Genomic DNA, 22,761 nt, shown 5'->3' on the forward strand with positions numbered 1-22,761 from the left:
GGCCTAGAAGATGTATCATATAGTAATTTATCTGACAGATATGTTGTAACACTGCATTTTGTGATAACTTGGCTCAATGTTTTACATTTGTCCTGTGTTCTGTAAAAACGTCCCCATTTTGGAGTAACTTGTCGCATTTTGTCATAAACTATGACATAATTCAGTGGTTTTAACATATTGCGTGCAGGGGTTGCAGTTTATGATGAATATGTCATAATTCAACACATTATGTAATTACCAAATTCGCTGCCTGCATTCATGCCTTTAAAGGTCACAGTGAAGTACATCAGAAAATTTCACTTTCACTTGAATCTCACTTGAAAATGTGGGCGTTCACCTAATGAAGGTCAGGTATATTACATTTTGGGCAGATGTGATTATATAAGAAAGCTTAAATATATTTGTCCTGCTTCCCGCCCCCCGCCCCCCCAGGTGCAGGACACCCAGCAGGGTCTGCAGGACGCCTCCGTCAAGCTGCTACTGCAGCTGCTCACCCAGTGGAGGCTCGCCCTGCAGCTGCAGGGGAAGATGCGCGGCGGCACCGAGGTGCGTCTGACCGGGCAACTTCACTCTGCGCCTTTTAAAGTCACGATGGCTATCCGCGATCAGTGATTTTAACCTATTTTAACCTGTTTTATTTGTGCTGTTCTCAGTTTAACTCCATTTACCCTTGTTCAGGTAAAAGAATACGAAATGAAATAAAATGTATTTTCAAATCTTGTGAGCCCAGTGCAGGCAGTATGTGGCGCTACACTAACGGAAATACAATTAAAGAATGCGGTAGCAGTATATAGGTGAAAAATAATAGAAATATGGCATTTGATAATACAAACAGCAATACAGATCAGATCAGTACCATAATGGTACTAATGGTACTAATTCATGTCAGACGTGACATTTGTTATCTGAAAAATAAAGAATATAGAATATATACATATAGAAAAGGTTAATGATGCCAAAATGGTGTCTTATTGAATTTGTTATTATTCCACTCCTCTCCATCACCCCTCAATGCCAGACGAGCCCCAGGCTGCCCGAGCGAAGCCCCCACTGCTCGGTGCTCCATGCGGTGGAGGGGCTCGCCCTCCTGCTGCTCTGCTCCTGCCAAACCAGCACCAGGAAGCTGGCGGTGGGAGTCCTGCGGGAGATCCGCTGCCTCTTCACGGCCCTGGGACACGCCGAGGTACAGAGCCGCGTTGGGAACTTTTTTACACCTGAAGACGTCTTCAAATCTGAGAGCATTTTTGGTCATATTAAAGGGATCTGTTTTTGGGATGGGTTTTTGGAGGAAATTGCCTTTTTATAGTAGTTTGTATCAGTTCCAAATGTATGTTTGTAGATGTATTGTGTTTTTGATTTGAACTCGTCGTGAAGACACAAGATGTATCGCTGAACCAATTTTCCTTTTGAGATGCTGGAATGTGTGTTTCAATCATTATTGCTTAGAAATTAAATTTGTATTATGAAATAAAAAATGTGTGTAAACATCCAGATTTCATTTATAAAAAATGAAAACAGGGAAGTGAGGACGAGATGGTGGGATAGAAAGATTTAGAGAGAAGGCACCTGTTCTCACACATCGTTATCGGACATTGTCGAGAAAGAAAATCTTGTCGATGTTGTGTTTTTTCGATTCCCGCCAGGACGACGACAAACCCATGATCGAGGTCATGGACCAGCTGAGCCCGGCCGTGATGGACAGCTTTGTTCACGTGGCCGTCTCCGACTCGGTCAGCCCCTTATTTTTTCTGTCATACTCGGCTTTACAATCTGGTCAGAGTTCCCGCATGACAGGAAAACCCTTTTTGAGCTGAGCTTTATTCTCCGATCTTTTGGAGTTCAATCCGAGTTTTTTCGGTCCACCTTCTCCCCAGGCCACGTTGCCCCTGAGCCACCACGTGGACCTCCAGTGGCTGGTGGAGTGGACGGCCCGGCTGGTGAGCAGCGCCTACGATGTGAAGAGCCCCAGCCACGTGTGGATCTTCGCCCAGTGCGTGAAGGACCCCTGGGTGCTGTGTCTGCACAGCTTCCTGCGCCAGGAGCACCTGCCCAAGCACTGCCCCACCGCCCTCGGCTACGCCTGGCCCTACGCCTTCACGCGGCTGCAGCTGCTGCTCCCGCTGGTGGACCCCAAGTACGAAGCGCGCGCGCTCGAGACGACACTTAGCCAGCCGACCCCGCGGTCGACCTGCTCGGTCATCACATCCACACTACTGATGATTGGTTCTCAAAGGATTCTTGTGTGTAAATATCTAATGAAGGCTTCAATAGTCACCATCAAAATATTGTCAAATGATAGTTATCAGGGTATTTGTCACAAATACTATCATATTATTGTGACAAATTATTTATGTAAAACTACATATATTGTTATTATGCAGATATTTTACATTTCCACTCTTTTCAATTCGATGGAAATTACCTGCCACCCTTGCTATAGCTGACGATTTCTGCAGCCTGATATTATAGTATAATATTAATATAATATAATATTATTTGGATCTTTTTTGCAAAAAACATGGCAGGACTTGTACTTTCTGAACCTTGGATAGTCCACCAGTTTAAGTATAAAAGCAAACAAGATAAAGTAAAAATAAATCTTTGTTTCAAGGCTTTCGCCCTTATATCCTTTGTTTCCACAGCAGTCCGGTCAACGCCAAAAAGACCAGCACCGCTGGCTCCAGCGAGAGCTACATCCCTCTGTGGCGGAACTACCTGATCCTGTGTCTGGGCGTAGCCAAGCCCAGCATCATGTCCCCCGGCCACCTCCGAGCGTCCACCCCGGAGATCACCGCCACCACGCCCGATGGCAGCGTCGCCTACGACAACAAGGTTCGTGGCGCGACAGCTGTGATTGTTGACGGTTGGGTTTCTGTGTCGTGACGTTTTTTTTGGATCGATGACCTCAGAGAGCCCGATATGAGACTGGATATCGTCTGGGATCTCGGTTATTGTGATTTCGTAACATAGCTGCTGTAAATGTTGCCTTTAAGGCTGCTTTACAGTCAAGTAGTGCAATCTTCGACCGTTCGAGACGTTCTCACCCCCTCTTCCTGCTTATTTGTGTGTGTGTGTGTGTGTGTGTGTGTGTGTGTGTGTGTGTGTGTGTTTCAGGTGATCGGCACTCCCTCAGTGGCCTGGCTCCTGAAACAGCTCGTCCCCTTGATGAGAGCCGAGAGTCTGGAGATCACCGAGTCCTTGGTGTTGGGCTTCGGACGCACCAACGCCCTTGTCTTCAGGTACCGCCGCCGCAAAAGTCGTTTTTCAATGGGTTCTTTATGGAGGGTCGTAACCAGGTCCTTGAGGTGCTTGAAGTGCTTGAATTTCATCCTGGGAAATTGAAGTACCTCGAATACCTTGAAAATAGCCCCCTTTTGTGCTGAAGTTCTTAAATGGAAAAAAAATTTGATTATTCAAAACCTGTGATATTCCCACGGGTTTTGTTCTTCATATTGAAGCATAATAAGGTTTTTCCCGAAACTCTAATACGACATAGATGATGCCCGAGAAATGTACATTTAATTCAGCATAGCTGGAAAGAGAAACTTAATAAAATAATAATATGTGACAAAGAGATTAATAATAGATCTATAGATATACTAATATCAACAATAGACAATGAGTCTAAGATTATATTTTAATTAATAAAGATCACATTGAAAGTTGATTATATTTGTTCTGTGTGAAGTACTTGAAAATGAAAAAAATAGAGCTTAAAATAGGGTTGGGTTGGGGTTAGGGTCAGTTATTTAATTCAAAAAAATAATAAAATAAGAAAAAAGTTCATCAAGTTGAGATATGAGTCCACGTTGCAAAATGACCGCCGGACGTGGACCATGTAGGCTTTTTTCACATTGGCTTGTAAGTTCCACGTCCGTCCGTCTGAACATCCTTTTCATTCCTGAGATGAGTGGCATACCTCTGACGCCCTGAGAAGAAAACGCAGCCTCACTGATGGCGTGAGGGCAGGCGGCGGGGTGTCTCAAACGATAAGGGAACAACATTGTCAGCGGGGAGCCTATTTGTTTTTAACCCCCGAGGTCATTCTCATTGAACGAGACGAGACACTCCCGGAGCAGAGCTCAGGGACCTGCGATTTTGGGGCATGTGTCACTTGTAGTTGCGGTAGCATAACTTTCCCAGAAAATAGAGACTGTGAAGGTCCATGGTTCTCTGTTTATCCTCATACCACTGCAAGCGATTCAGACTGAGAGTCGGAAGGTCGATTCCGATTCCGTCCCTGTGTGTCAGCGAGTTGAGCTTCACGGGCGGCTTCACATCTGATCATTTACGTGTCGATGTGTTCGCAGGGAACTCGTAGAGGAGCTTCACCCGCTAATGAAAGAGGCACTGGAACGTAGGCCCGAGGTAACACACACACACACACACACATGATTGGGGGTCCCTGGGATAATGCTTGCGCTTCCTCGTGCGGTGGCGACTTAAAACCTGGTTCATTCTTTCCAGAATAAGAAGCGGCGGGAACGACGAGATCTGCTCCGGCTGCAGCTGCTGAGGATTTTCGAGCTCCTTGCCGACGCAGGAGTCATTAGCGACAGGTAACACAGAAACGATATATGAGGAAATATTTCTTGCATTATTACGACGCCATGCCCTCTCCCATGATGGGTGGTTGGAGTGTGACTTTCCCTCTCCAGAAGTCTTGATCTGTGCTAGGACGCTTCACACTGAATACGAGAAACGACAAGAACAAACCAGGAGTCCAAGTAAAAAAACCATGAGCGCAGTTACTTCCTGCGTATTGTCGGCCCGACAACTTTTTCGCGTGGCGGAATCCGACTCCACAACAACGAACGGACTTCGGGTTTGTTGTCGTCGTTTATCGCCTGCGGTGTGAAGCGGGGCTTTAATCGTGAAATTTGACAATGACCGCAGCACCAATGGAGCGTTGGAGCGAGACTCCCTGGCGCTGGGAGCCTTGTTCCTCGAGTACGTGGACCTGACGCGGATGCTGCTGGAAGCGGAGAACGAGAAAGAGCTGGACGTGCTGAAGGACATCAGGGCCCACTTCAGCGGCTTGGTGGCCAACCTCATCCAGTGTGTCCCCGGTTAGTACCTACGCCCCAAACCTTAGAGCAGTTTGAGCGGCTGTGACCAAAAAGAATGTTTCCTTTTATTCGCAGTGAACTGGAAATATTTTAGTACTCATCTTTTCTTTTTTCTAAACATATTAAAAAAGGGTTTAATGTTTCAAAAAAAGGAAAATATTGTGCTTTTGTTTCAGTTCCATTAATAAATCCTTGAATTAAACATTCAGTTCCAACACGCAGTGAACACCAAATAAGATCCGTTGCCATCTCACAAAAGTGGTGCAAAAGTGCCGCCGGATCTGGTCTCATTGAACTCCTTCTCCGTCTCTCCAGTCCACCACAGGCGCTTCCTCTTCCCCCAGCAGTCGCTGAGGCACCACCTCTTCATCCTCTTCAGCCAGTGGGCCGGTCCCTTCAGCGTCATGTTCACGCCGCTTGATCGCTATAGCGACCGAAACCACCAGATCACCCGGTACCAGTACTGCGCTCTGAAGGTAAGCCAGCGCACACACAAAAAATTTTATTAATACATTTTTCTTAAAATAATAATAATAATAATAATAATAATAATTTAAATATAATTGTATTATTATTATAATAACAATTTTTTATTTTTTTATTATGATTATTATTAATAAGAATCATAATAACAATAATAATTATATATATACACGTTCCAAATGATTGAGCAAATTGGATTTAAGTGTCATAAACAATTTTTTGTTTTTCAATCGAACTCATGGATGGTATTGTGTCTTAGAGCTCTTTGGATCACTGAAATCAATCTCAGACACCTGTCATAATTAGTTTGCCAGGTGAGCCCAATTAAAGGAAACTACTTAAGAAGGACGCTCCACATTATTAAGCAGCCACAGGTTTCAAGCAATATGGTGAAAAAAAACGCTCTGCTTCCGAAAAGCCTCAAATAGTGCAATGCCTTGGACAAGGTATGAAAACATTAGATATTTCACAAAAACGTAAGCGTGATCATCGTAATGTGAAGAGATTTGTGGCTGATTCAGAGCACAGACGGGTTGGTGCAGATAAAGGCAGAAGGAGGAAGGTTTCTGCCAGACAAATTCATGGGATTAAGAGAGCAGCTGCTAAAATGCCGTTACAGAGCAGCAAACAGGTATTCAAAGCTGCTGGTGCCTCTGGAGTCCCGTGAACCTCAAGGTGTAGGATCCTCCAGAGGCTTGCAGTTGTGCATAAACCTACTATTGGGCCACCCCGAACCAATGCTCACAAGCAGAAACAGTTGCAGTGGGCCCAGAAATACATGAAGACTCATTTTCAAACAGTCTTGTAAACAAGACTCCATCCATCTGGATGGTCCAGATGGATGGAGTAGTGGATGGTTGGTGGATGGCCTCCATGTCCCAACAAGGCTGCGACCTCAGCAAGGAGGCGACAGAGTTATGTTTTGGGCCAGAATCATGGGGAGAGGGCTGGTCGGCCCCTTTAGGGTCCCTGAAGGTCCTCAATGGCATCCCTGTAATATTCTCATTAGTTCAGTTCAGTTCAGTTTGTCCATATTTTGGTTCCCAAGGCGATGTCAGCGGTTCTCTGCTGCGGCCCAGTGTTTGACAACGTGGGCCTGTCCACCGACGGCTACCTTTACAAATGGCTGGACAACATCCTGGCCTGCCACGACCTGCGGGTAGGTCACGGTCCGGGTCCATCCCTTTGAAACGTCAAGCTGCTCTCCGTGCTTTTGTCATCCTTAATTTGTTAATTCTCCGTTACCGTAGGTCCACCGTCTGGGCTGCGAGGTGGTCATCCTGCTGTTAGAGCTGAACCCAGACCAGGTCAACCTCTTCAACTGGGCGGTGGATCGCTGCTTCACTGGATCCTACCAACTGGCCTCAGGATGCTTCAAGGCCATCGCTACAGTCTGCGGCAACAGGTCGGCAACGATAAACAGCTTCCCTTACCTCCAGGGCACCATAGCCATTCATCTGGATACCTAATGATTGGTGGATTTGGCTTGATTTACTTTTTGCTCTCCATGAACGAACACAGGTTCTTAACCAGGTCCTTGAGGTGCTTGAAGTGCTTGAATTTCGTCCTCAGAAATGTAATTACTGGAATACCTTGGAAGTGCTTAAACAGTCCTTGAAAATAGCGCGATCATTGAAAACCGGTGATATTCTCCCTGGTTTTGTTATTCACATCGTAAAGTAATTAAACATCACTAGAATCAACATGGAGGATGCCAGGGAAATGTGCATTTAATCCAGCATGGTTGGAAATAGACACTTAAAATAGTAGATGGCAGTGAGATTAATATGTGTTTGTCTGTATATATATGTACTTATATAAGTTATGGACAATGAGATTAAGATTATATTATATATAAATTCATAAAGATTGAACACATTGAAAATGTATTATATTTGTTTTGTCCTTGAAAATGACAAAAAAAATAGTCTTTAAAAAAAGTACTCCTAAATCCTTGAATTTAAATTTGTAATGCCAGAATGAGCCCTGTTAGCAAAAGTTCGTAGTTCTCCTTCATATTTCCCAATATTAATTTGGAGACGTGTCCTCAACTGCCGACAGTTGTGACCCAAACCCAGGTCTGCTGACCCCTTTGGGGCTGTGAAGGAATGGCAGGTGGCCACAGCAATTGTGTAAATTTTCTTTACATTTTTTGGTATATTCTTTGAGCAAAATATATGAAATAAAACATTTCTCCGTCTCAACTTTCTTGTCATCATAGCAAGACTGCTCAGCAAACATTCTTTAATTGTAATTGAGTGTTGAGATAATACTGCTGAAACGTTTGACTTGCAGCGGGGAGTTCAGCGTGTCCACATTTGAACTAAAACTTCACCGTGGTGTTTGTGTTGTGTGGTGTTTGTGACAGAAATTACCCCTGTGACCTCGTCACCTTGCTTAATCTGGTGCTCTTCAAGGCCTCCGACACCAGCAGGGAGATCTATGAAATCTCCATGCAGTTAATGCAGGTGCAGTTAACTCACACATACACATTCGCACACACAATCACATATTTTAATAATAATAATAATAATAATAATAATAAATAAATATTATTATTATTATTTATTTATTCATTTATTTGTAATATTATTTTCTGGTCTGATAATAATAATAATTATTATTATTATTATTATTTATTTATTCATTTATTTGTATTATTATTTTTTGGTCTGATATTAAATTTTTTGTCATTAGGTTGAGACTTCTGGTTCACAGCTATCTTTATTTCATTAGTTATTGTATATGAACAAAATTTTCCGGTTGATTATTTAATTTAATTATTTTCATATATATATATACACTGTATGAATATAAAAAAGATTTTGTGTATATTCTCGGATTTTATTGTGTACAGTCAATAATTATATTTCACATTTTCCTTATATTGCCCTTGTTTTTATTATTATTGTCTATATCTTTCCATCTATCTGTCTGTCTGTCTATCGTCAAACAAAAGTAGTTTTTGTGACAGGCCTAAACACACATACAACACGTGCAAACTTTTCACAACCCAATTCCATAGACTGATGATACTGTATTATATATATTGTGATATTAGTACCAGCACAAGTAAAGTTCCACTAATGTGCCCGCAGGTGCTGGAGTCCAAGTTGTGTGTGTACTCCAAGCGGATGGTGGAGCAAAAGCCCGGCAACATTTTATACGGGACCCACGGGCCGCTGCCGCCCCTGTACAGCGTGAACCTGGCCCAGCTCTCCACCCAGCTGGCCAACATGTATCCAGAGCTCACCTTGCCGCTCTTCTCAGGTACGTCAACCACACACCCCCGGGGACACAGTGCCTGCAAGCCCCGTTACACGGTGACTGAATTAGTAACAAAACTGAAGATGACAAAAAAGGAACGTCCCTGGGAATGCTTTCGAGGAATGCCAAGGACACAAATGACCTGTTAGACACCGTGAGACACCAACGTCTGCTGAGTGGGGGTGGAGATCTTTTGGTTACTTTGAAGGTTGGTTCACCCAGTGAATTCATCGGTGGGGAAATTACGTTGCAATTAAATTTAGGACGCATTTATTTATATATATATATATATATATATATATATATATATATATATATATATATATATATATATATATATATATAAAAAATCACTTGGAATTACAGCTGGACTCATTTAAGCCACGCCTAAGAAGGTGACGTTGCCTGCGAACTTGAACATGGCGTCCCGTGGGGGAGATAGGACAGGGCCAGCGCCACAGTGAACGGCAACTAAACGCATTTTATCTTGTAACAACTGGATTTTTTTGCGTAAAAACTCTTTACTTCTAAATAATTTATCCGGTTTATATTTTATATTGTTAGAGCTAGAGTTTGTAAACACAGTACGTCCCCATCGTGAATAGCTGTGAAACTAACTGGTCAACCTGCAGACTGTGGCAGAGAGACATCGACTCTCGCCTGTCATGTCACCGGCCCCAGATGTAGAAAACAAATTGCCTTTTTTACCTGCAAACTACAAACACCTACATGTTTCCTGTATTTTGGTCCTTTCTGCCTTTTTTTTTTTTCCCAAACTATCTTCTCCATAGCCCAAGATTGTAAATTCTTAAAAGAAAAACCCTGATAGCTGTTCTTTAAATTCAACCATGTTAACGGGTGTAGTTGTGCGGTGACATACCCGAGGCTCTCGGGATCTGTTGAAGCCGAGTCGTTTATTATGGGATATCTTGTGACAGATGCATCGTTTGCGTCATAATGTGCGGATTTCTCCTCTGAACCATTGCACCGCTCATATGTTTGGAGGAACTGTCGCAGAGGTGTCACGATTATGATGACATTATAACCTGATTGCAATTACTTGAGCTGAAATTGTTGGATTCCAAAATCATAAGTTTCCATCCAAATGTGAGGGGGAGCCAATATTGGAAACGCCGCAATTAAACAGAATGTGGATTATATGCATTTCCATCAGTTGGCTTGAGGGAAATTAAGTTACGTTCCAATATTTGATCTGGATAGAAAGCTCTTCTGCCATACGTAGACCTGTATTATCATATTATAATAATAAGCTTACACTAAGTAAGTGGCATGAAATTAACAAAAAAGACAAAAAATGATGACAATTCATTGTCAACTGCTCTTCCGCCCGCAGAGGTGAGCCAGCGCTTCTCCACCACCCACCCCAACGGCAGGCAGATCATGCTGTCCTACCTGCTCCCCTGGCTCAGTAACATAGAGCTGGTGGACAACGGGCTCCTGCCCCCGGCCTCCAGCCCCTGCACCCCGGACGAAGAGCACCGCGGGCGGGCACACAGCTTGGGGCTGTCCTCAAGTCTGAGGGGGAGCGGCTGGGGCTCCCTGCAGGCCACCTCACTGGTGCTTAACAACCTCATGTTCATGACCGCTAAGGTAAAGAGAAACCCCACCCCCACCCCAAAAAAATAATATATATATTTTTTTTTACCCAAATAACCCCAAACTTCCTCTGCATCTTTATGCGATCAGTATGGAGATGAGGTGCCGGGTCCGGAGATGGAGAATGCCTGGAACACCTTGGTGACCAGCGAGAGGTGGAGCAACAACCTGCGGGTGGCCCTGCAGTTCCTCATCAGCCTGTGCGGCGTGAGCAGCGACACCACGCTGCTGCCCTACGTGAGTTTACGCAACGCCAAACATCCGCAGACTTTTCACAACCTGCGAACCAGGTAATAACAGTTTGGAGCATCTGGCAGACGGGGCTTAAAAATCTGAGCAGTACAATTGTAATAATAATAAGAAGAAGCTAACAATAAAATTAACCAGAAAAATCAACCTAGCGATGAACTGTTAGATTCGGTCATGAACAATAAACAAATGGATAAATATAAAAATTATATATATATATATATATATATATATATATATATATTAAATGTAAACCGATAAATGGGCACACATAAAAGATGAAAAAAACAATAAATAATGAAGTTTATGTGTTTCAGATCAAGAAGGTGGTGATCTACCTGTGCCGCAACAACACCATCCAGACCATGGAGGAGCTGCTGTTCGAGCTGCAGCAGACGGACCCGGTCAACCCCGTGGTGCTGCACTGCGACAACCCTCCTTTCTACCGCTTCGCCGCCAGCAACAAGTCCTCCGCCTCGCACACAGGTCGGGAGGAAGACTGACGGGCTAACGACAGGGAGACGGGAGACATTTCATTGTTTTTTTTCATTCGATGCGCTCAGACTGCTGAAATGACAGTGCAGCCTGTGGGTCAATGACAGATACGTTTTTCGGGAGTCAAAACAAAAATATTGAGGCACATGCATTTCGGGCTTTTTTATTTTGTCCAAAAAAAGATGTTGTTTATATATGTCTATTAAGTTGAAAGGAAGTTGAAACATGGTTTGTTACATTTTTGACAACTGTTGTTAACGTGTTAAAAATGTCGGACGGTACAGCCGTAAATAAGCCTTTTCACTGTCAGAGACATTTTTGGACTTTTAAGCAACAAAACACGCAAAATGAATGAACACAAAAAAAAGATTGAAAGTGGTTGGAAATTGGGGTACGTTAAAGAGATTTTTTTAGTCTGGGTCTTCATATCTAGTTTTTTTTAATGATAATCGGACACAAAAAGTGTCACATCATTGACCCGTATATCAATCTGTTTTTAGAGTGCACCTTTCTCTCTCAGTCGTATAATACAAATATTAACAGTCTTCAAATTAGACGGCGAAAGAGCGAGTGATACCTCTGTTCTTCTCTCTCTCTTCCATCGTTTTTCATCCGACAGTATTTTGTGTATAGCGTTTGTTTTGGTTGCTCTTGCCCAGGCACCACCTCCAGCAGCAACACGGTGGTGGCCGGTCAGGAGAACTTCCCCGAGACGGACGAGACCAAGCTGGCCCGAGAGAGCGACGAGAGGTCCGTACCAAAACGAGGGCGAAAAGAGCAAAAGTCAGTTGGTTTCACAACTATTCAGGATGGTGAAGTACTGTGTTGCAGATTTATCATTTAGAAGTAAAGAGCGTTTAGACAAAGTAAACAAAAGGAAGTTCCGCGTGACGTCCGGTTACATCACGTTCAAGTTCCCGGGCAGCGTCCGATTTTTAGGTGGCCGTGGCATGACAAAATTGAGTCGAAAAAAACCCCATCATTCTCAAATTGAATCTCTTAATCATTTCGCCAGTCGTTAATTCAATGCCAACCTGCAAGTTGCCCCTTAAATGTACTTAGACTTAAAATTCTTAAAAGTGGAACAAGTGCACTCCATTTTTCCATCTGAGGACGCTGTTCTTTTTTGTGAATGTTCATCCATATCAACAGTTTAGTTTCAAGAGCTTACTAAATATGGGATGAATATCAAATATGGGATTTTTTATTTTATTTTTTAGTTTTTTTAAACAAAACCATCTTCTGGATCACCCCTTTAAATGTCTTGTTGCGTTGTGTGGTTTCTCTCGCCAGGGCTCGGGCTCACAACCGACTGGAGTCTCGCTACAGTAACAGCTCAGGAGGCTCATACGAGGACGAAAAGAGTAAGACACACGTACACGTACACAGACACAAAACACAACTCATGTTGAGCTATTGTAGTAACTCACTGAAGCCTGTGTGAGAGAGAGAAAAAACATCCTTTGTTATAAATGGTATTATAAATAATAATATATATATATATATATTTTTTTTTTTATTTCATTATCATCATCATCATCATTATGATTATTGTTTTGTTTATTACCATTATTCACTCCTTATTAACTCCTAGTCATAAAGAGCGGATAGCAAACACCCCACAGCCAATGCTAATAAAAGGTGACGGTGTATTTTATGCGTCCTCTCATATCATGCATGTCTTTTGGCCCCGAGCCAAGCCCTGTCATAACACTGGAAAAGGCGCATGCACATTGTCAGACGTCAGCAGTCATTTGCATTGGGAGGGGGATTTGACCGAGAACTACCGTCACGCGTTTAACATGCCACGCATAGTGGCACTGCCTGGTCATGGGGCCTTGTTTGCCATGTGGCGCTAACATGACTTCATCTCGTCCTCAATCTGTCACGTTGGGCACGCCGTGTGTATCTCATCGCCGATACTTAAAAGGCTACAGTTAGTTTTATTCATTCAGCAGGATATTCTAAGGGGTCCTTGCTGGGCCCTTGAGGTGCTTAGAGCGCATTAATTTCGTCCTCAGAAATTGAAGTACTGTGCGCCGAAGTGCTTGAAATGCCATTGAAATCCTGCCCATGCTCTCCCTGGTTTTTGTTTCCAAATCGCAACGTAATCATTAAACATTTCCAGGATCGCTTGTACAACACAGATGATGCCAGGGAAATGATTTAAATCATTTAATTTGTAATGCCAGTATGAACCCCGATTTGAGTAAATGTCCTCATGCAACGATGTTTGCGAGTGTTCATTCAAATGACTGGTCTATTCCTGTAGCTGACCCACTCCCACCTTACGCGGGTTGGGTTATCAACGTCCTGGAGAACAACCATTCTCAGCCGCTGCCCATGCCGGTCAATGGGGGCTGCTGGGCCCCGCTGGTCGACTACCTGCCGGAGACCATCACTCCTAGAGGGCCATTGCACCGGTACGCATCACAAAATAAATCTGATTTCCAGAAGGAAGATTAGAGCTAATCTCGGTCTAAGTGGAGGTTTAAATGAAACCTGACCAGAGGCAGGTTTATCTTTATATTAATGGACGTGGGGCCTCCAGGTCGACCTTGACAACAGAGGAAATGGATCATCTGGACTAAGACCAGCACCAAGAGCAGACAGAAGGAGCTGACTAGTCCTTCATCACCATAGTCCAGGACTTCCTAGTCTGCAACTCATTCATCCTAAATTAAGAAACATCTTAGAAAGGACTTTTTAAATTCTGGATTAATTTAAGATAGATAGATAGATAGATGGATAGAGGTACTTTATTAATCCCCAAGTCATATTTTCTTATCTGTGCCCTTAAGGTTAAACCCCTGTCTGCGAAACCGCCCCCTTTATGTTCTCATGTATTGTATGCCCTACAAACCTCTCCCTACCATAATAATAGAGCCTGTTTAGACAACAATGACCACCGGCCGCTAATAAATACATGAATTAAATCCATCACTTGTTTTAAATAGAGGGGTCATACAAACACCTGCTCTGCCAGCTCATTCCACTGCATTGTAGAGCGTCTGAGAGAGAGAATATTTCTAAGGAAACATAGACTTCCCCCCTAAATCCCCCCATTGTGCCTTAAAGTAGGTTGGAAGTGCAATACCACACCTGTTGTTACAGATACATTTGTGAGGTTTTTATTGACAGTCAGTCCATAAAGTTAATGGAGGGTTAATGGTTGTACTGTAAAGCCGTTTGAGACCGTAATGAAGGGCTGTGCAAATAGTGGAAACCTGACTCCACATAATACATGCGATGAATACGACAATAGAGAGCGTTTCCATCCAAGCCTGTGCTTTGTCGTGGAACAGTAGTTCAAATGACACAAAGCCTACAGCTCTGCGCAACGTTTCCTCCAGCGAGACATGAACAACTTGCTGATGTTCTGTCTTCAGATGTAACATAGCAGTGATCTTCATGACGGAGATGGTGGTCGATCACAGCGTGAGAGAAGACTGGGCCCTGCATCTGCCCCTGCTGCTGCATGCTCTCTTTCTGGGTATGACGCACACGCACGCACACACACACACACACACACACACACACTCTCTCAGGCTCCATTTCCGTTTCTGCCTCCCCATCCCTGTTTTTTTTTTCTCCTTCCCTTCTTTGTGCAGCCAGTTTCCTTCCTCTCTCTCTCTCTCTCGCTCTCTCTCTCTCTCTCTCTCTCTCTCTCTCTCTCTCTCTCTCTCTCTCTCTCTCTCTCTCTCTCTCTCTCTCTCTCTCACATACTTACAATGGGAGGACATGGGGGTGAACTTCTGGAATCTGAGATGGCTTTTCACCACCATTTAGCGTCACATATAGGATCGAGATCTGCCCCACCCGTCATTTGCTGTAATGCCAGACAAATAGAAATGCAGCCCACACATACACATTCCTGTGCTGGTAACAAAGTGAGGACCAAGTAAATACACCTGGGAATTAAAGACCCATGTTCCCGGTGCACTTCTAAACCAAAGATTGGTCTCGGTCCTCAGAGCTATAGTACAACACACACACACACGGCCCCCACAAATGTATACACGTTCTTGTACGCACTACATGTGAACACACATACAGACACACACTGAAAAGCATTTTGCCACACATAGACAGAACACATACACAGCAGACACTCACACTCACGCACACGTTGTTGAGGTATTTTCCCTGACATCCAATTAGCGCGTTCCGTGACAGCGTGGTGTTTTATCTCCAGCCCCAACTATGGCAGGCATGCGTCCGGGCACAGGCCTTGGCTTTGTGCTGCCACATTCCTCGTGACCTGCATCCCTCAGACCCAATCGCGTTATCTCCAACTGGAGACGCACGCCTTCTCTCTGTCACCTGTGTCAAAGAAGGGAAATTTCTTTTGTTGTGTAATTGGCTTCATCCAAAGAGGAACCTGTCAACCTTGACTGCAGCTCACGTTCACGATTTGAGTTTGCACCCGTCAAGACATTTCATCTTGAGCGTTATGTCCATGTCTTACAATATGTGTTCTGTGTGTTCCTTGAAAATCAGACTCAAAATACAGTACATACAACTACAACAAAATACTACTTTATACATTTTTAAAGAATAAGTAAATAAATAAATGTTGTTGCTCAGTGTATTTTTTACTGACATAAGGTACAAATATGATATAGTATATGTCAACAGATATACACACTAGTACAGATATGTTAAGTAGGGCCAACATTATAGATCAAAAGATTGACCACACTGACTGTGAATGGGGTCGAAAAGGTATCTAAATAAGCGTCATTTTCCCCGTCTTTTTGTGGGTTGTATTGTCGTAAACGGTCGCAATATTGGGGCAGTACATATCAGCTGGTAATCGGATGCAGTGTGCGGCGGGGGGGGGTGCGGGCCCCTCCAGTCGACTGCGGCTTGCCCGGCTCCGAACCGACTTTCGTGAAATTTTGTTTCGGAGTTGGGCAAGCTGCGGTCGGCTCCGCAGAGGGGTCCGCTGCGCCGGGTCCCTCGACACACACTGCACCCGCCCACCAGCAGATTTCGACCGCTCCAATATGGCGGACGCACAGACGCATAAGGTGAGTTGACGACCGAGCCGATTGCGTTAACATGTAGAAGACAAGACATAAGGTAGTAATTTGCCTTTCAGTACCAGCGTTCCCCTCTGGCAAAAATAGCATCCCCTTTTCTGCGCCTATTTTGGTGAGTAACTAGAGTCTAGAAAGATAGATAGATTTTACAGCAAACCTATTATCATATCACTGTATAATTTGTGTGTGTGTGTGTGTGTGTGTGTGTGTGTGTGTGTGTGTGTGTGTGTGCACTATGTCGTGCAGGTCTGGACCACTATAGGCCGGAGATGTTTGAACACAGTAAGCGTCTCCTCCTGCACCTCCTCATTGCCCTCTCCTGCAACAACAACTTCCAGGTCAGATCATTTTTCTAATCACTCCATTTTGGATGCAGATGGGCTTAAGGCTTATCTCAAATAAATAATAGATATCTATCTATCACAAGGGATAGATAGATAGATAGTTGGATGGCTGGATGGATGGATAGATGTATTAATCACATACATATTGCACTGTACAGCATGTAGTGAGATTTTGTGGCAAACGCCAGAGACAAATGCAAATAGAAAACAAATAACAATATATATAAATACAAATCCATATAGCAATAAAATAAAAATACTATTAAATAAAAAATACAATTTTATATACAGCATTCAGAAATATGCCAACAACAGAAATTATATATATATTTATGTAATGTTCATCTGTGCAATGTTTGAGAACTGAGAATAATAATAATAATAATAATAATAATAATAATAATAGCAGCAATACGCAGGGTCCAGTTTAGCCATGTTAGGTACGTATTACAGGTTTCCGAGGTTCCGTAGTCCAATGTTCCCCAATCTGCGCTCTGTGATACTGTAATATTACTGTGATATTATATGCGGGGACGTTTGGACCCGACCTGTGGACTCTCTCCGACCATGTCACACCAGATGTCACTGAAAATCGCGGATTCTTTATTTAATCGCTTTCCTTTTGCGGGGACAGGGGCCACACCGGGTTTGAGTTGGGAGGAGGGCGGGTTAGAGTTAAAATTTCCGTTTCAGGAAGACCCTGTGGGCTGGATCCCTAAATATCAAGGAATTAAATGCGTACAAGTATTACAGCAGTGAGATGAACACAGTAATTATAAGGTGAAGGTTCTGGGATAGATAGATAGATAGATATATTCATGTCTTCATTCCTGTTGTGATTCCAGGTCATAGCCTCGGTGCTGATGCTGACCAGAGAGATCAGTGACAACAAGACGCTCACTGTCAAGTCCAGTTACCACACGGAATACCAGCAGTCAAGTGAGGAGGAAATAACGCAAACACACACACATGCATGCACACAAGAAGCCCCTTGATCTGCACAGACACACACACAAACGTGCAGGCCAATATGCGAATATTGCGATACTTTGTTTGAAAGTTGTGTGACAGTTTTGCACTTTAATTAAATACCGAACCATCTGAATCATCATCAACATTACACTTTTATATTATTACAAAAACATATTACACTGTACCGTCACACCCTCTACCTTCCGCCAGACACGCCCGACTTCCTGCGCGAGTGGCAGGCGTCTCCGATGGTGGACTCCGGCCTCAGCTCCACCTCCAACTCGTCCTCCGCCAGCCTGGGCGGAGGCAGCAGCACGGCGGGCAGCATGGGGAACCTGCCAGTGGTCACCCCCGACGACCTGGAGGACCTGGAGGACGGGCCGAGTGAGACAGAGGAGAAGACCAACAAGCTCATCGAGTTCCTCGCCACCAGGTGCACACACACACACACACACACACACACACACACACACACACACACACCTTAAGAAGTGTTATGCATGTGGTCATGGGTTTGTGTTTTGTGTGTGTACTGTATGTGCCCTTAAAAGCACTTCACATTTGTAAGTGCTTTTAAGATAAGTTAAGATTGCACTTTATTGACCCCCCTTGGTGGAACCTCAGGCATTGAAGCAACTGTCACGCTTGAAGTACAGAGTAAGAGTATAAGATAGTAGTAGTAGTAGTAGTAGTAGTATACTGATACAGGTTATAATAAAGGTTATATAGTACTATTATTATAATATTAAAAATAATACAGTATTATTATATAACAAAAATGCATTTACAGAGTAGAATATACACTCATACAGTGTACAGTATTTATATATCCACTAAATTCACAAATATACAATACATTCAAAATTAAACAAAAATAACAAACAAACAAATAAATAAAACAAATAAATATTCACATATGTGCAAATGGTTTTAAGCACGTGTGTGTGAGATAGTCCTTTGTGACCACTTGAGTCTGAGTGCATCTCTGCACACGCGCACGCAGGCGTGTGTTAGTGTGTGTGGTGTGTGTGACAGTGTGTGTGTAAACTCTGTGTGGCGGTGCTGGTGGTGGGTATACAGTGCCTGGAGTACTGTGTTGTCCCTACTCAGAGCGTTCGGCCCGCTGTGGGCGCACGAGGACATCTCGCCGAAGAACCCCAACTCCAAGAGCACGGAGCAGCTGGGCAACTTCCTGCGCCACGTCATCTCCGTCTTCAAGGAGTCTAAGTCTGGTGAGGGGAAACACTTGTCACTTACAGCGCCGCTCATGAACACTGCCTCTAGACTCTCCCCCTTGTTAAAATGTGATGTCAAAAGGCAAACTTGATTTAGGATGTAGCCTGAAAATCATCCTGAATTTCTATCTCGTTTCACTTCATCATTCAGTCTGAAGTTTCTTACCCTCTGAGCTGTTTTGGGTGAGACTGGGCGGGGTCAGAAATCCTTGCGATTTGAGCCTCTCGCTTTGAAATAACCGAATCACGAAGCGACGTTAAGACCTTTCTGCTAAAAGTAATTTGATTTGGATTGGTGGTTGCAATTGCCCACTACTTGAAAGTGTAAGATTCAAAATGGATATTGGCAGTGAAAAATGGATATTTGTGAATCCCGAACACAAGCACGTCAATTTTACCGGATTTTAAAGAAAACTCAATATGAATTTTAATGATCAATAACTACTCTATGTGTGTGTGTGCGTGTGTGTGTGTGGCCTGTACTTGCAAAGACCCCTCACCTCTCACTCACTCACATACACACACATTCACACAACTTGTGCAATAATATATGTGCAACATACAAACTGTGTTATTACACTGCGCCTACTGCAATATGCTCGTTAGTACGGAGTACTACAATGCTATAATAATATAATATAAATAATTCATATTCAAAAATGTATACCCTTATATAACATTGATTGATCCTGTGCATAGTATCACATTTTGTATATTCTGTATATTTTCATATACTGTATCTCACTATTTTCTGATTTCTATTTTTTTTTTGTTTTTTGTTGGCTATTTGTATAGATTTGACTATTTTATTTTATCTGCATTTTTACTTCACTTATTATTCTATTTAGAGTCCAGCCCGGGTTTTTTTATCTCCTCGTTTTTCGGGCTAAAAGTATCTGAAACACGACAACGGCAGTACGCACAGACATAGTTGAGGTCTCGTCAGGGGTGGGCTGGTAATCTGGCATACCGGTATTTTCCCAGTGGGCCGATGCACCTTGGCGTCGATATAATTAAAGACAAATGAATAAATCAGTGGCTTAAGTACCACCGGTGCGGTACTTAAGCCACTGTGGTTCTTCAGCTGCACCGGGGCCCAGTGGCCGCGAGGGGCCCAACCCATCGGTGGGCCAGCAATGCGCTCCGCCATGCGTCCGCTTGCCCCATTACTCCGTTCCCTATTGAACAAAGCAAAGGAAGCACCGTGCGTAATGGACACTCTCTCTCTGCGCCGTCAGAGAGAGTCCCTTGGTACGCTCCAAACGTCCCCGCATATAATCACAGAGCGCAGATTTGGGAACATTGGATTACGGAACCTCGGAAACCTGTAATACGTACATAATATGACTCAACTGGACCCTGTGAATTGCTGCCTGCAATTCTACAAACCAAACATCACCAGAACAAATTCCTAGTATATGCAAATGTACCTGGCAAATAAAACTGATTCTGATTCTGCAGACTTCCACCTGGAGCAGCAGCTGAGCGACGTGGCCCTGCAGACCGCCCTGTGCAGCTCCTCCCGTCACTACGCCGGCCGCTCCTTCCAGATCTTCAGGGCGCTCAAGCAGCCGATCAACGCTCACGCCGTATCCGACCTGCTCTCTCGCCTGGTGGAGGTGGTGGGCGAGCACGGCGACGAGGTGCAGGTAGGGAAAGAGAAAAAGCCGTGCTTTACAGATACTGTATCGGAAAATATTTGAATTTGATTGTGTTCATATTTGAATTTGATAATCCACGTTACATAGTTCTTCAATTGCTTCGATTGGAAGCTCGTGGCGCCGGCAGGTTGTCTGACAGAACTAGCTAAGCAAGCTACGCCTCATTTTGTCTCTATGCGTGCATGTGTTGGTTATCTTTCAGGGCTATGTGATGGAGGTGCTCTTGACTCTGGAGGCAGTCGTGGTGAATCTTGCCGAATGTCTGAAAAACAGTGACCTCATGGCCGCCCTCACCAGGTGGGTTCTTGCGACATGGGAAAAAAATTTATCTGTTACGACTTGATTTTATTATTGCCAAAACAAAGTTTGCATGTCATGGCAATATTGACATTCCTGCCTGTATAAAGTGTGTAGTGCATAGGGTTGGATATCAAAGTCAATACTTAATGTTGTCAAGTCCATCCATAATATTTCTTAAGGTTTGTGCAGTAAGGGTAAATATATAGTGTAATTTCCTTCTTGTATTTTTTTTTTGTGAAGTTATTTTGTGAGGTTTTGATGACATTTAAGCAGTTCAGTATTTTTAATCTAAAACCATCAAAATAAACATTGTCTATGAGTCAGTATCAAAGTAGAATTATAGAACAGACAAGTGTCAAACCATAACCTGGTAGTACTCACCGTGCCGTTTGCACAGGACCTCCTCTCCTGAGTTTTTGACCAACGACAAGCTGATGAACAGGAAGAGCACGGGCATGCTGAACTTTCCCGGGCCGGGATTTATCGGCCTTTCGTCGCAGCGGCACCAGCGCTCTTACTCTGTGCCCAAGAAGTTTGGCGATTGCGGAAACCAGTCCAGCGATCCGCCGCGCAGTGCCACTCTGGACCGCATACAGGCAAGAGAGAACCACTCTCTTGGAGCTCTACCTGTCTGCTCTCCTGTCCTGTCAGTTATCTTACTGTATTAAAGTTCTAAAGTTCCAAGGCACTTTTCTATCAAAACGTTTTAATGCTGGCACAAAGACAAGCACAAAAACCACCTTCTGAAGAAGGCTGTTTTTGCCAGTAGGCATGGGCTCGACCACTACATGTGTCTTTAAAGAGCCTCTAAACCCGGAAGTTGCAGTTTCTGCCGCCTCTTCTATTTGGAAAAGCTTCCTTACTCCCTTTTGAAATAGTTGAGTGGGTGTTTCTCATAGCTCTGAGCCAATCTCGCTTTTTGCAAAATGATTTTTAAGGATCCGTGCTTTCATGCACCCTTCTCAGACCAGTTCCTGTTATTGGTGGTATTTGCTGAAACCATGGAAACAGCTACTATAAACCTTGACATTTCTGATTTGAGATTTCACATTGTGGCAGGTCAACCACAGGCATAGATGTTTCAAACACACCAGTTTATTGTAGAGAGTGGGCAAGATGGAACAAGCTGGGATGGGGGTGTGACCTGTTGTTCGTTGATTGCTCTGATGAAAAACAGGCGTACAGCCACCTTGATCCCAGGCCCAACTACCTAGACCCATGACAGATGTGGCTGCTTAAACCACACCACCCCCTATTTGATAATATTGCTAAAAATTGATCATGGAGAACCATCAATTGATAGAAATATCCATATAACCCATATATAGATGAAATATCCATTATAATAAAAGCTTTTCATATTTTTTGATAGAGTTCATTGGAAACATTTTCCTCTCTGACATGTTGTGTGTTGTACCAAAGAACCTTTTCAATCACGTTTCTTTTCACTTCCGAGCACTCCACACCTTTTGTTTTTGAAGAGGCCTCAAATTGAATCAACCTATGTCTTCCGCAGGCATGCAGCAGCCACGGCCTCGCCCGGCCAGGCAGAACGCCCGGCTCTTGCACGTCGTCCACCAATCGGATAGACCCAAGCGTTCTTTCGGACCCCGCCCACGTTTCCCACCCCTCGTCCATATTGGCCACAGTGTTCTGGGTGGCGGTGTCGCTCATGGAGTCGGACTTCGAGTTTGAGTATCAGATGTCACTTCGTCTGGTTCACAAGCTCCTATCCAAGGTAGACAAACCACTCGGGAGGGGGAGATTACACAATTGCAGCAGAAAAGAATTGTTAAAAGATACAAGTATACGATGAAGGCCCAAGAAGTGACAACATGTATAAGAATGAATAAAAGTCACAGGAATTAAAAGTTCCAGCATAATATATACCAACTACTAAGAGAATATACATTAAAGCAGTGGTTCCCAACCTGGGGTGCCCGTCCCCAGGTTGGGGTCGCCAGAGATGTCACACGAGTGTTCGTTCAAATATAAATTGAAACAAAATCCATGACTATATACAG

At 43.7% G+C, this 22,761-nt stretch overlaps 1 protein-coding gene across 1 annotated transcript in view; it reads left to right on the forward strand.

Moving 5' to 3' along the window:
* Positions 1–22,761, forward strand: part of fryb (furry homolog b) — a 57,287-nt gene that overhangs the window by 19,883 nt on the left and 14,643 nt on the right. The window contains exons 19-47 of the mRNA XM_080013642.1: positions 433–546; positions 1,019–1,183; positions 1,644–1,730; positions 1,875–2,134; positions 2,643–2,832; positions 3,115–3,239; positions 4,311–4,368; positions 4,468–4,559; positions 4,897–5,069; positions 5,385–5,545; positions 6,601–6,711; positions 6,803–6,957; positions 7,921–8,020; positions 8,651–8,822; positions 10,174–10,430; positions 10,527–10,673; positions 11,003–11,171; positions 11,840–11,930; positions 12,474–12,544; positions 13,453–13,603; positions 14,570–14,673; positions 16,472–16,563; positions 17,415–17,508; positions 17,752–17,974; positions 18,652–18,773; positions 20,238–20,425; positions 20,640–20,734; positions 21,135–21,333; positions 22,254–22,475. Coding sequence (XP_079869768.1) covers positions 433–546; positions 1,019–1,183; positions 1,644–1,730; positions 1,875–2,134; positions 2,643–2,832; positions 3,115–3,239; positions 4,311–4,368; positions 4,468–4,559; positions 4,897–5,069; positions 5,385–5,545; positions 6,601–6,711; positions 6,803–6,957; positions 7,921–8,020; positions 8,651–8,822; positions 10,174–10,430; positions 10,527–10,673; positions 11,003–11,171; positions 11,840–11,930; positions 12,474–12,544; positions 13,453–13,603; positions 14,570–14,673; positions 16,472–16,563; positions 17,415–17,508; positions 17,752–17,974; positions 18,652–18,773; positions 20,238–20,425; positions 20,640–20,734; positions 21,135–21,333; positions 22,254–22,475 — 4,188 coding nt within the window. The remainder of the gene's footprint in view (positions 1–432; positions 547–1,018; positions 1,184–1,643; positions 1,731–1,874; positions 2,135–2,642; positions 2,833–3,114; positions 3,240–4,310; positions 4,369–4,467; positions 4,560–4,896; positions 5,070–5,384; positions 5,546–6,600; positions 6,712–6,802; positions 6,958–7,920; positions 8,021–8,650; positions 8,823–10,173; positions 10,431–10,526; positions 10,674–11,002; positions 11,172–11,839; positions 11,931–12,473; positions 12,545–13,452; positions 13,604–14,569; positions 14,674–16,471; positions 16,564–17,414; positions 17,509–17,751; positions 17,975–18,651; positions 18,774–20,237; positions 20,426–20,639; positions 20,735–21,134; positions 21,334–22,253; positions 22,476–22,761) is intronic.

This window comes from Zeus faber (assembly GCF_960531495.2).
Source record: "Zeus faber genome assembly, chromosome: 14".
Lineage (NCBI taxonomy): Eukaryota > Metazoa > Chordata > Actinopteri > Zeiformes > Zeidae > Zeus > Zeus faber.